The following is a 12,651-nucleotide window of genomic DNA, read 5'->3' on the forward strand; positions in this document are numbered from 1 at the left end:
ACGAAGAGAAGGTTGTTATCATAAAAAATAATCTAACAAATAAAATAAAAATAAAACACAAATTTTACGTATACGACCAGGACTAGTTGTTTTAAGAAATAAGCACAAGTATTTTTCATATAGGTTTTATTTTTGAAAAAAATAAAAACGAGAAGATGAAGAAACCAAACCGAGCCAAGCTTTTTAAAGTTTGGGTTATATCTATCTGATTTGGACTTTAAAAAATTCAGGCCGTTGGTGCAATTTTGTTTTCGATTCATTGACATGTTGTTAGCTAACCAACTACGGTATTTCGGCAGGCGTGACTCTCGTTTCGTTTTCTCCGTCCTAAACTCTTCCTCTTTTTGGTCTCTGAGCAGAATTGTTGCTTCGCCGCCCACTCCAGGTTTGTTTCTTGTTCTTTCAATGCATTTTTGGGTAGTTTTCCTCAAATTTTGGGTTAACTATATCGATGGAAGTTGTGCTGATTCGTTCCATAAATTGAATCAGCGCATATGGCCTGAGATTTAATATATTTTTTTTTCTGGAAAGCAGTAATTTCCATTAACGAGAGGGAGAGAAGGAGATTGTTCTCTTTATCGTCTGCTTCAGGAATGGACGCTAGTCCAACCTGTTCGCTGGTTTTGAGTGGAAAAACGGCGGCTGAGAACGAAACTGCCAAATTGCTGAAGAGGAATGACACTTTGAAGCTCCCAGACGATACTGAAATTTCGGTTTTATTGCACTCAGAAAAGGATAAACCTTTGGAGGAAAATGGGTTTCGAATTGATTTGTATTTGAATGGTCTTTCTACTGATACTTTTGGTAGATTCCTCATTTGGTCTCCACGGGTTCCTTCTACTCAGGATGTTACTTCTCAGTAAGTATAACAAAGCCTTATTTTTTATTTTATTTTTTTAAAAAATTTTCCCACGCTACATTTTCATTCTTTGGAGAGCCAGCTAAATATTAGTCTGCAACAGCAACTTTAGCAACCTTCCACTGGGTGCTGTCTGTGTGGCTGATGTTCAGTTCAAGGGAAGAGGTGCGTAGTCCTAATAGTACAACAAACGGTTAACATTGTTTGTTAGTCCTGGAATTCCCCTTTCTATTAAAAGTCACTGTATGGATTTAAGTGAAGGTCGATCAAAGAATTTGTGGGAATCTCCCCCTGGATGTCTTATGTTTTCCTTTACCATTCAAATGGAAGATGGGCGAATTGTTCCTCTATTACAGTATGTAATATCTCTCGCTATTACTGAGGCCATAAAAGATATTTGCGACAAAGAGGTAATTTTTGTCCTGTTTTTGGCCCGTATTAGAACTCTTAATTGAAATCTTTGTTGAAAATGGTTACTCTATTATAACAAGTCTCCTAGTTGAAAATTCTGATCAACAATTGATGTTAATTTATCAACGAAAACTTCATATTTTGTTTTTTTTAAGCAAACAAAGAAAATGAGCAATGTTATTTTAATACCAGACAGTTGTTCCAATGCCTGCTAAATAACCAAAACTTTAGGAGAGGCGGGGCAAAGAAGTGAGCTTGCAAGAAAAAAAACATATGGTAATGGAAGGAGGAAACAGTATGTTGGAAAGAATCCGGACAGGCTATTATCCTTTCTCTAGAAAGGTGCTTTTGGGGGCTTGTTTTATTTGTATGCGCTTGTATTCTTTCATTTTTTCTTAAGGAAAATTTTTTATTCTATCAAAAGAAGAAAAAAGACTTGCTCTCACATGTTTCGTTATTTCTACTGTGCCAATGTCACTGGCTATCTCATTCATGTTAGGAGTACTATCTGTAAACGGTACTGCACTTGAGTTGAGGTTGAAATTGCTCATTCTCTGTGGATCCTTACAGGGGTTACCCTATATTGATTTGAAAATAAAGTGGCCAAATGATCTTTACGTGAATGACCTGAAAGTTGGAGGCGTTCTTTGTACCTCAACATATAGATTGAAGAAGTTCAATGTTACTGCTGGTGTGTTTTTCTTTTCCATCTAATTTTCTCTACATTCTCTTTTACCCTTCCAATTTCAAACTCTTGGTCTCCATACCTTGCACCAATTTGAAAAACCTAGTGTGGTTGTGATTTATTTTAACCGCTTCACATTCTTCCAGGTATAGGTTTGAATGTAGACAACGACAAACCATCAACATGCTTGAATGAAGCTCTTACAGATTTATCCAGTACACCTTACAAGTTCAGAAAAGAGGATATCTTAGCATTCTTCTTTAACAAATTTGAAAGATTGTATGATGTTTTCATAAATCAAGGTATTTATATGCCAATTCAATGCCTTCCTCATGATAAGACATTGTCGCATACATGCATGAATTTAGAGCTTCTTCTTCAATCTAACCTCACAAATGCTCTGGAGATGGTTCTTAATTATGAAAAATTTAAGCAACGAGCACCGTCTACCAAAAGAATTTGAAACTGTCCATCTTTCTCTTCTTTTTTCCCTTGTTTCTGAACATGTAGTTATGAACATCATTCTTCTAACACCATTTTCCATATGGTTTTGTGCATGCTAAGGGTTTGACTTTTACCTATGTCATAGCATAAAGGATAGAAGGATTCCAGATGGATAACTATATATATAAAAAATCTTATTAAGCTTTTTGGCTACATTTCTGTGGGGTGAGATAAAGCGCACCAGGATATTGTTCACTTAGGAATCGGATGTAGATATATTAATTAGGTGCATTAATGATTTTATTTTATTCATTCTTTCCCGTCGATGACTATTCAATCAAACACAAATATATTATTCCATTCAATTTCTATGACATATGAGTAGGATATCCTATGTTCAAACTCTAGTAATATCATTTTCTCCCCAACTAAAATTGATTTCTACTTGTTAAGCTTTCTACAAATTTTCTAGCATACAAGTGAGTGAAGTGTTAAAAGTAATTTCTTAGTATCAATCTTGTTTTAGCTGGCACATAATGAGATGAGATGAGTTATGGGAGTAATGGTTCTCATAAGTCTGAAGGAAGAAAAGCCTTTTGGAATGAGTTGGGAGATTTGTTTGGTCCTTGACTCTTTGTGCTTACCAGTTATGTGTGGCTGAAGACTTTTTTTGTGATTGGCTACCCAGGGGAGAAAGCGATGGTAGAGTTACGAGATTTGTGAGAGTTCTAGAGTAGGAGTGTTCACTGAAACCGAAAACTGAAGACGTCAACTCACTCTTGCACTCTCTCAGACGGCAGACCTTAGCTTCCTCATTCATCTCCGATTCTCCATAGTGCATCCTCTCATCTCTCACCTCCAATTCCATCGTCTATCTTTGTTCGTGGCTCAACTCAATGAGCTCACTTCTAAGATCTCAAATTCTTGAGGTATAGGTTTTGTGGAGATGAAAAACAAGAAGAGGGAAAAACAAAAGAAAAAAAATGTCAAAACCGAAAACTGCACTACACCACATATAGGTGCTTCAGTTTCACATATTCATTTTTAAATTTTTTTTGGTTTGAGGAATAGGATATTATGGTAAAATCCTTAATCTATTAGCATTAGAATTAGTTTCTTTTATTTATTAGGATTAAGGGTTAGTTTCTTTTATTAATTAGGATTAGGATTAGTTTGCTATAAATAGAGTATTTGTCTTCTTGTCTTCAAAACTTCTAAATATTAGTAAAATTTATCTCATTTGAGTTACATCAAATTGGTAGCAGAGTAGTAGTCGCCTAGGCCAACTTTGATTAATATCGGTTTTCTTTTATTAATTAGGATTAGGATTAGTTTGCTATAAATAGAGTATTTGTCTTCTTGTCTTCAAAACTTCTAAATATTAATAAAATTTATCTCATTTGAGTTACATCAAATTGGTAGCAGAGTAGTAGTCGCCTAGGCCAACTTTGATTAATATCGGTGGAAGACCGGGAAACTCTTTGTGACACTGATCACAAGAGGGAGTTTTGTGAGTTGTGCTCGTTGCCGAACAACACACATCTAACAAGGGGAACCCTTAAAATTAAAAAAATATATATATTTATAAAGATTTTGCAAAAATGGACTATTACCGCTCAAGGAAGACGATGAAGAAAAAATATAGCAGTTGGTATAGGCAAGAAAGTCAAATTTACTCCAAAAAGCAGTTTTGGAATTTTGATTCAAATGATTCAGAAGAAGAATTCAGACATAATAATTTTACCTGTACTTGATTTTCTCAAAGAACCTATCATTATCCTCATTTAAAATTTGATTGTAGTGATTCTAGCGATTCTGATGAAGATTCTAATGTAATTTGGAACGGAATAACAAGGATGGACAAATTAAATACAATGGTGACAAAAATATCAAGACATATGATGAACCTTCCTCGAAGAGGAGAGGAAAATATAAGAGATGAATGAAGAAGACCTACCCAATAGCGGCGGAAAGAAGTTCTTTTATTCGAAAGAGAAAGCTAAAGACCATTTCGAGCAAGAAGGCGATATTTTCATAATATTATGACCACGTCCAAGAAGAAAGATAAGAAGACTAAATCCACTTACCTTCATTCAATGACAATTCAGACTTAGAAACTTTCCTCGATTGGATAAAGAATGTTGAATGAACACACCGGAAGACAAAAAAGTAAAATTAATTGTCTTCAAGTTGAAATCAAGGGTGCTGGTTTGGTGGAATCGAATTCAGTTGAATAAAAAGTTGAGGGCAAAAGACCAATAAGAAATTGGCAACAAATGTTGAAGATGATGAAAACTAGATTCTTACCGCTAGATTATGAACAAATTCTTTATCAACAAAATCAGAAAGATATGTGAAAGAATCTGGCTAACTTTATTGAGAGAATAGAAAAAAGTTGCAAAAATAGAGGAAAACCACATGGGAAAAACATTTCAACGATTATCCACAAAGAAATACAGAGGCTAGAAAGCAATCTCAATTTGACAAATCTTTAGGGACAAAGGAATGAAGAAGATGAGTCGAGTAAAAAAGGTAAAATGTGCTAGGAAGAGCTTACTTTGGAAGAAGAAAAAAAATTAAAGAAAAAGAAAATGAAGCTATTTTCAAAATGGAGAGGGTGCAACCCAATTCAGAGAAAAAATCAGGAAACCCACACAAAATTACATTGGGGTACTTAGGTGGAAAAGAGGACCGAAAAAAAACACCTGAAGAAAAAGGAAGAAGATTATTGCTTGGTTGACAAAGGAAATAATTGGAGACAACTGACATCCCATTCACAATCTTTCACAAGATAGAAGAAGATGAAGTAGCACTGCGAGATGAACGACTTTGTGAAAATTGTTACCAAATTTTTCTTACTGACTTGACCCAAAAGGCACATTCCCAGACCCGGTTCCATAATTATTTTCACAATTCATCCATCCATTTTCCTCTCTTAACCCAACCCAGATGACCCGATCTATTCCAAACAATGTTTTTTTGGTTTCCTCTGCCCATGACCCACACATTTTGACCCAAAATCATCTCCTGACCCAGCTCGGTTTTGAAGTCCATCCAATATTAGTACAATCTGTCATCTTGGTCATATTTAAACTTCCCGAAGAAATAAAAAACCAACCACAATTGGACTTTCATCACACTTACAAAATGGGCTTTTATTCATTTTATGAGAAATCTACATGTTCTTTTACAACAGAGTTCTTTTTTACCACATTAGTTCTAGGATCAATTGATGGGAATCACAAAATATAGTTGATGTTGGATGTTTCTAGATGCCTCCATTTGACTGGCTTACTTTTTTATTTTTACCTCCATTTTCGTTTTAAAACTCGAGGGGGAGTTTTTTTGGGAGGGATAGAATGATGTAGCAGGAATAGGATGTTATGGTAAAGTCCTTAATCTTTTAGAATTAGGATTAGTTTCTTTTTTTTATTAAGATTAATGGTTAGTTTCTTTTATTGATTAGGATTAGGATTAGTTTGCTATAAATAGAGTACTTGTCTTCTTGTATTCGCAACTTTTAAATATTAATAAAATTCTCTCATTTGAGTTTCATTAGATCTATAAACCGAACTGTGAACACCCCTAGAGAGTTCAACGATTTCGCTGAGGGTTGTAGCCCTTTTTTTATCCTCGTTTGATGAATGGCAGGTACACATGGGCTGACAGTAGAGCAAGGATTCAAATTGATAGATTTCTGATGTCCAATGGGTGGTTGGATGAATGTGATAGTGTTGTGAAAGAGTTGGGCAGAGAGGTCACTTCGAACTACTTGCCTATTATCCTCGGTTTAGTACCTCATCGTTGGGGTCCTTGGCTTTTCAGGCTTGCGAATATGTCGGTAAAACATCTGTCCTTGCAAGTCCGTATTCCCCTCTTGGTGGAATTTGGAAAGTGCAAGGTAATCAAGTTATTGAGAATGTTATGACCAAATGGGGAAATTTAGAGCGCTTAAAGGGTTGTTGAAAAGTTGGGACCAAGAGGCTTTTGGGTGACAATTTTGGGAAAAATCAAGGCCATTGGTTCTCACGAAGAGATTGGTAGTCTGTATGAGTTACTTAAGGAGGAAAGGCAAGCTCTTAAGGTGGAGTTCGCTGACTTGGTAAGGAAGGAACATAGTACTAAGTCAGAAGGCCAAGGTGAGATCAGTTAAGGAGTGAGATCGCAATAAACTTTTTCCCACGAATTACAATCGAATGCCTTGCCTTCTTTGATAAATCAGTTGCTTAAGCCAAATGTTTATTACAATCAAACTCTTCTCCGATGTGCTGATGACTTTCTCTTCTTTTGTTCGAGTAAGGAAGAGTCTTTTTAAATTTGAACCACATCCTCACTTTCTTTGAAGCCATGTTGAGTCTTAAAGTTAGTAGAGGTAAAAGCTAGATGATGAGTTTGATTAGTGACTTGGTCAAAATGAGTAAATGGAATAAGTTGGTGGGGGTGTGAGATTGGAAATAACCCATGCAGAGTTCCTTTTGGAGTCCCGTGGGGACCAAGTGTGAAAATGATTGACCTGTTGGAAGATTTCCTCTCCCAAAAGGTGGTAGGTTGACTTTAGTTTGATTAATGTTAAGCAGTATTCCTCTTTAACTTTCTCCCTTTCCAGAGCCCCTGGATCATTGTGTACATGCTTGCAAAAACTCATGAGGGCCTTTCTATGGGATGGTGTGGAGGAAGGTCTTTGTATGGGATGTTGTGGAGGAAGGTCTTAGGTACTAGATATTTAGTATGATGTCAGTTAAGGGGTATAAGGGTAACTGGATAGATAGGAAGTTACTACTAGTTATTGTATAAGCAATTGGATAGATAGGAAGTTGCTACTAGTTATCGTGTTAGTATGATGTCAGTATAAGGGTAACTGGATAGATAGGAAGTTACTACTAGTTATTGTATAAGCAATTGGATAGATAGGAAGTTGCTACTAGTTATCGTGTTAGTATGATGTCAGTTAAGGGGTATAAGGGTAACTGGATAGATAGGAAGTTACTACTAGTTATTGTATAAGCAATTGGATAGATAGGAAGTTGCTACTAGTTATCGTGTAAGTGTGGTTACTGAAGTGGTTACATCTTGTTATAAATAGAGGGAGGGTAAGTGAGAGGGCGCATTCTGTGGAGTGATCTAGGGCTTGGGTGAGAGTATTCAAGAGGGAGGTTCCAAGTGCCTTATACTTAGGTTTATCTTGTATTTTCTTATAGTTCATTATAAGAAATTAAGGTCTTGTTCTAGTTAGGAAGTATCCTAACAAGGTCTTTCTATGAGATGTTGTGGAGGAAGGTCTAGGTGATTTGGTTAATTGAAAGGTTATTACAAAGCCTGTTAACATAGTTTAGAGTTAGAAAACTTCCAGGCTCGGATCATAGCATTATTGCCAAAATGGTTACGGTGTTTTCCCCTAATTCCTTGTCTCTTTGGTACATGATTATTTTGAGCAATTATGGTTCTAATTCCTTTAAATGAATGTTGGATGGGGTTAAAGGCACATTCAGAAACAATTGGAAATTCCTTTTCTTTCTTTTAACCTAATTCAGTGTATGGTGGGTGACGGAAAGAATACTTATTCTTGGGAGGATAGGTGGATGGCAGATCCACCTATTAGCAGGAGGTTCCTTAATCTTGATCACATATTAACTATGAAAATTTGTTGGGTGGCTGATGTTCTTGTTTTTTTGGGGGGCTTTATTTTTTTGACTCAATCCAGCTAAGCACTAAATGTAGTTGTTTTTGCTTTACATTGCTTATTGTGTTTCTTTGTACTTTGAGCATTAGACTCTTCATTTCTTCAATGAAAAACCTTGTTTCCATTTTCGTTTTTTTGTGCCTTTGGAGGTGAAAATCCCCCCTTTGGCCCCCAAGAAAAAGGGAAGGTTCTTTATTTGGCAAGTTATCCATGTAAGTTTCAACACCTTGGATAGACTTTTATAGAAGATGCCTTCTTTGAATAGACCTTTTTGTTGCATCCTTTGTTGGAGGGTGCCAGAAGACTTGAATCATTTATTTCGAAATTGTGATTATGCTCAGGAGTGACGGTCTAGAACTCTTCATTGGATGTGTTTGGTCTTCAGATGACCCATCATGGAGTTTTGAGTTTCCTCAATCTGCTGATTCAAGGGAAGGGAAATTTCTTTTGGCAAATTGGAGTCTGTGCTTTGTTTTAGGGTTCATGGGGAATTTGGAAGAGAATCTTTAGAGGGATTGAGAGTCTTGTGATATTTGGTTCCTGTGAGATTTTATGCTTGTAACTAGTGCAAATGATGACTTTTTTTGTTTTTGTAATTATTTGCTTGGTCTTATTGTTCTTGATTGGAGTCTCCTTTAGGGTTGCTCCCTTTTGTGGGCTGTGTTTTTTTGCATGCTTGTTAATTCTTTCATTTTTGTCTCAATGATAATTGGTCTTTTATTTAAAATAAAACAAAATAAGTGTGTGGAGTGTTGAAGTTTTGATATAATTGCTTAGTGATTTACTAATTTAACAATCTTGTTCTCTCTCGAAAAGGCTAGAATTTTTGTAGCACATTTATTTCATTTATTGTTACCTTCGTAACATGCTGTAATGGCTAGTTCACATCACGATTATCTCATGTTTGTTCTACTTCATTTCCAAAATTTTTCTTGTGATCCCATTCTCATTATACCCGTGAATAATGCTATTTCGCTACCATCATTTTCTGAATAATTAGGATTTCGGGCTCTTGAGGAACTCTACTATCAGACATGGTTGCACAGGTAACTCATGATGTGGATTAATGTCTTTTTCTTCTTTTATATATATATATATATTCAACATGTTTTCTGTTCCAAGTTTCTCATGATTATGCTTAGTTTGCATTGTCTACATTTCTTGTCATGGAACCAAAAATATTGGGGAAATGGACTGTGTTCAATTTTTCAGTCTTCGTTGTCTATGAGCTAGGACTATTGTGCAAGTTGTTACGAGTAGGTTTTACAATTGCTTTGCTATGGATATGATTTTGTTTACCTGTCGATGTAGTGGACAAAGAGTTGTTGTACAGGAAAAGAAAGAAGATCAAGTCGTGGAAAATGTAGTCACTATTCAGGTACGTGATACTTTATTGATAGCTGATTCTGTCGCTGCTCTAGTATTTATGCAAATGCTGCAGACTTAACCCACACCAATTGTGGTCTTGGAGAGTGCTACTTTATAGTTGTTTGTTACTTTAAGATAATCCTGTCCCTGAAGGATGGTCTTGACTAAAATTTACGAGAAAGATTGTGTCCTTGTTAAATATTCAACTTCAATTTCTTGTTCAACTTAGTAATGGAGAGTGCTAAATGCACTGTATTATATGATTTTCACGGTTTAAAAACTGGAATTCATCCCTTATTGGTTCAGACATTTGCTTGTTTCTTTATACAGGGGTTGACATCTTCAGGATATTTGCTAGCTATTGGAGATGACAACCAAATGTGCGAACTTCATCCCGATGGAAATAGGTAAGTATTTGAATGGATTCCTATTCTTCATTTAGTGAATGGATTGTGTGCTGTGCTATTATTTAGTTATTCTTTTTTGTTTTCTTTGGGCAAAAGTTCCACACATACATGGACTTCAAGAGTGTAACACATGTGTCTATAGTATATTAGTTGCATCTTGAAAATAATCCTGAAAGACATAGTTCATTGTATGTAGAGAGAAGTGAATTTGATACATATATATACCATTTGCACAATTTGAAGATTAAATTTATAAATAGTACATCCTCCCAGTGGCAGATTCATAAATTTTGTTAATGGGGGATTTTATAGTTCAGTAAAAATAATCTAAAATAAAAAATGCAAGAAGTAGGATTTGAATATAGGTTTAGAGGGGGCTGTTGGGCAGTTTTACCATTGGACTAGCTATTGTTTTGGTTTTATTATTTAAATTATATATATATATATATATATATAAAGCATAAGTTGGGGGTCGCCTATACTAAATCCACCTGTGCGTCTACGTATAGGTTTCTAAAGAACTTATTTTTGTTTTTAAAATCTTATCGATGGTTCAAATGTTTCGAAAACATTGCAAGAAAATGGCTAGGAAATAAACAATTTGCAGAAATAGAAAACTTAAAAGTAAAATTATTATTAAAAGAAGCCAAAACTAAACCATTATTATCTATTAAAATGACTGAATTCATTCCAAATTTATGCACGACTAAGTAACATTGGTCACTAAAGTGTCTTCAAAGAACTTTAGAATAAATTATAATGATTGTAAAGGAAGTGACTACCCTGTTGGCCAGTCAATCAATGCTACATGCCCTCCTGTTTCTGCATTGCTCAGGTCACAACCCTAAGCATGAGTTCATCTCCAAATGTAATGGCTATAGATATATGATTTTGGAAGGGTAATGCATGATAATGATCTGATCTTAAAACTGATGATCATGTCAACATCCTATTGTTCCACAGTTTGGACTTTTTCAAAGGACTAATCAAGAGCAAGTTGGTGTAAGAATATGCTGCTTTCTCGCTTTGCAACAAGTGCTGGACGTTGGTTTCTTTTATTTTTAGTTAACAACTCTCTGTTTCGAACGTCGAGGAAAGAGAGAAATATATCTTACTTTTTGTGATTAAACAATGAGACCTCAATTTAATTTGTAAATATTATTTTTCTCTAAACTTACTAAGGAGGGTCCATGGTCCAGAACGTGATATATTTTTGTATCATACGAATGAGTGAAGGAATTCCCAATGGGACAATTTCCAATTGATTAAGCAGTTATTTTTTGTTAGAAACTTTGCCAATTTATTGGCCGCTGTTTGAGCTTGAAACTGAAACTACGTTATGACAGTGTTGTGTTGTAAATTGTAAAGATATATTGTGATGGAGAAATGGAATCAACTTATTTGAACTTGACAACTGTGAGAATGAGTGAAAATATAAAATAGCACAAACAAAAACAATTCATGTGGCGAGGCGCCATGCCAGTTCCATCGGTTCCAGCAATTTTTGGGGGTTTTTTGTTTAGGGTTCACTATCAGAAAAGAGAAAAGGGGGTCGCCTTACAACATGCAGAACAGTGGCTGGATTGGATAAACAAAAAAGCTCCATTTTTAAGTTTCGTGTCTTTAATTTCATAAATATACCTATGAATTTACCATGTCTAGGGTTGGGTGGAGCAGCAAACCCATTGAAACAAATTTAGTTGTCTTGCTACTATCGAATCGCAACTCAGTTTGGTAAGAGACAGAATTATCTCATATGCCTACACCTACAAACAGTTAGGCAAATAAAGATGAAAACGAATTATAGATCACCAATCAAGACAAAATTATATGTAAAACAAAAGGCTAAACACTAATATATCAGTTGTCCATTCAAGGAGAGGTCATAGTTTAGGATGGGTCCGAATATAGTTTGTATAAACATATCTAATTGGACACTAGTTAACTTCCTAAGGATGGCTTCACGAGTCTTTACTGGATGGTTACAAGAAGTTAACCGAACCTTGAAGTATCCTTGAGGCAGGATCCTAGACTGCACAATCAATACCTATACCTGTCATAGTACGTACATAAGAAAATGCAAACATAATCCTATTGAAAGACAACAAATTGAGCTCTCTATTTGTCCATGTAAAGTTATGATCGATCCTTTATGAGAAAAGGATAGGTAGCTATGATTTCATAGTATTTTTCTAGTTTTTAGGAAGAAGCGAGAAGAGAGAGAAGAGGAGGAAGAAGCGATAAGAGAGCGGAAGAATACGCAAGTTGAAAAAGAAAGAGACAGGAAGTAGGACATAGAGTCATGATTTTCTGGTTTTTGTCAAAAAAAAATTGGGAATTTCTTTGTCATTTTTTCCGTAAAAGTCTTGGTCGATTCTATTGTTGGAAAAAATAAGAGAGAACCATTGTTTTCTGGCATTTTCCAAATTTGCAAGGATAGGATAGTTAATTTTTTATTTCCTTAAAGTTAAAAACATGCATAAAGCTTGCATTTTCAATTCATTGCAAAATGGAGAGAATTTTCTAGAGACTACAAACGATAATCAAACCTAACTTCTGAGATCAATCTTGAATCTTTAGAATTTCTAGAATTTTAACTAAATATTGCTTCATCCTCTTTTCTTTATGCTTTAACGTTAAAGATTTTTGCTCTGCCTCTTCCTTAGGGGATGAGTCCAATCTAGGCTTGTAATGCAAGGTTCATCTCCAAGAGTTTGATTCAAGGCAAGTCCTTATCCAAGTTTTTCCTCTATCTTCCAAATCCAACTTTTCTATTGCTATAATACTCCATTGATTT

The 12,651-nt window shown here is 35.2% G+C and overlaps 1 protein-coding gene across 1 annotated transcript; it reads left to right on the plus strand.

Annotated features, from left to right (window-relative positions):
• The first annotated feature begins 210 nt into the window (after window positions 1-210).
• Window positions 211-11,144, plus strand: LOC103489963 (biotin--protein ligase 2-like). The gene is made up of 10 exons (XM_008449317.3): window positions 211-385; window positions 535-859; window positions 963-1,024; window positions 1,121-1,269; window positions 1,841-1,961; window positions 2,102-2,257; window positions 9,080-9,125; window positions 9,391-9,457; window positions 9,778-9,854; window positions 10,818-11,144. The coding sequence occupies exons 1-10, from the start codon at window positions 265-267 to the stop codon at window positions 10,858-10,860; spliced, it is 1,167 nt and encodes a 388-aa protein (XP_008447539.2). The 5' UTR covers window positions 211-264; the 3' UTR covers window positions 10,861-11,144.
• Window positions 11,145-12,651: the final 1,507 nt, after the last annotated feature.

This window comes from Cucumis melo, chromosome 4 (genome assembly GCF_025177605.1).
Source record: "Cucumis melo cultivar AY chromosome 4, USDA_Cmelo_AY_1.0, whole genome shotgun sequence".
Lineage (NCBI taxonomy): Eukaryota > Viridiplantae > Streptophyta > Magnoliopsida > Cucurbitales > Cucurbitaceae > Cucumis > Cucumis melo.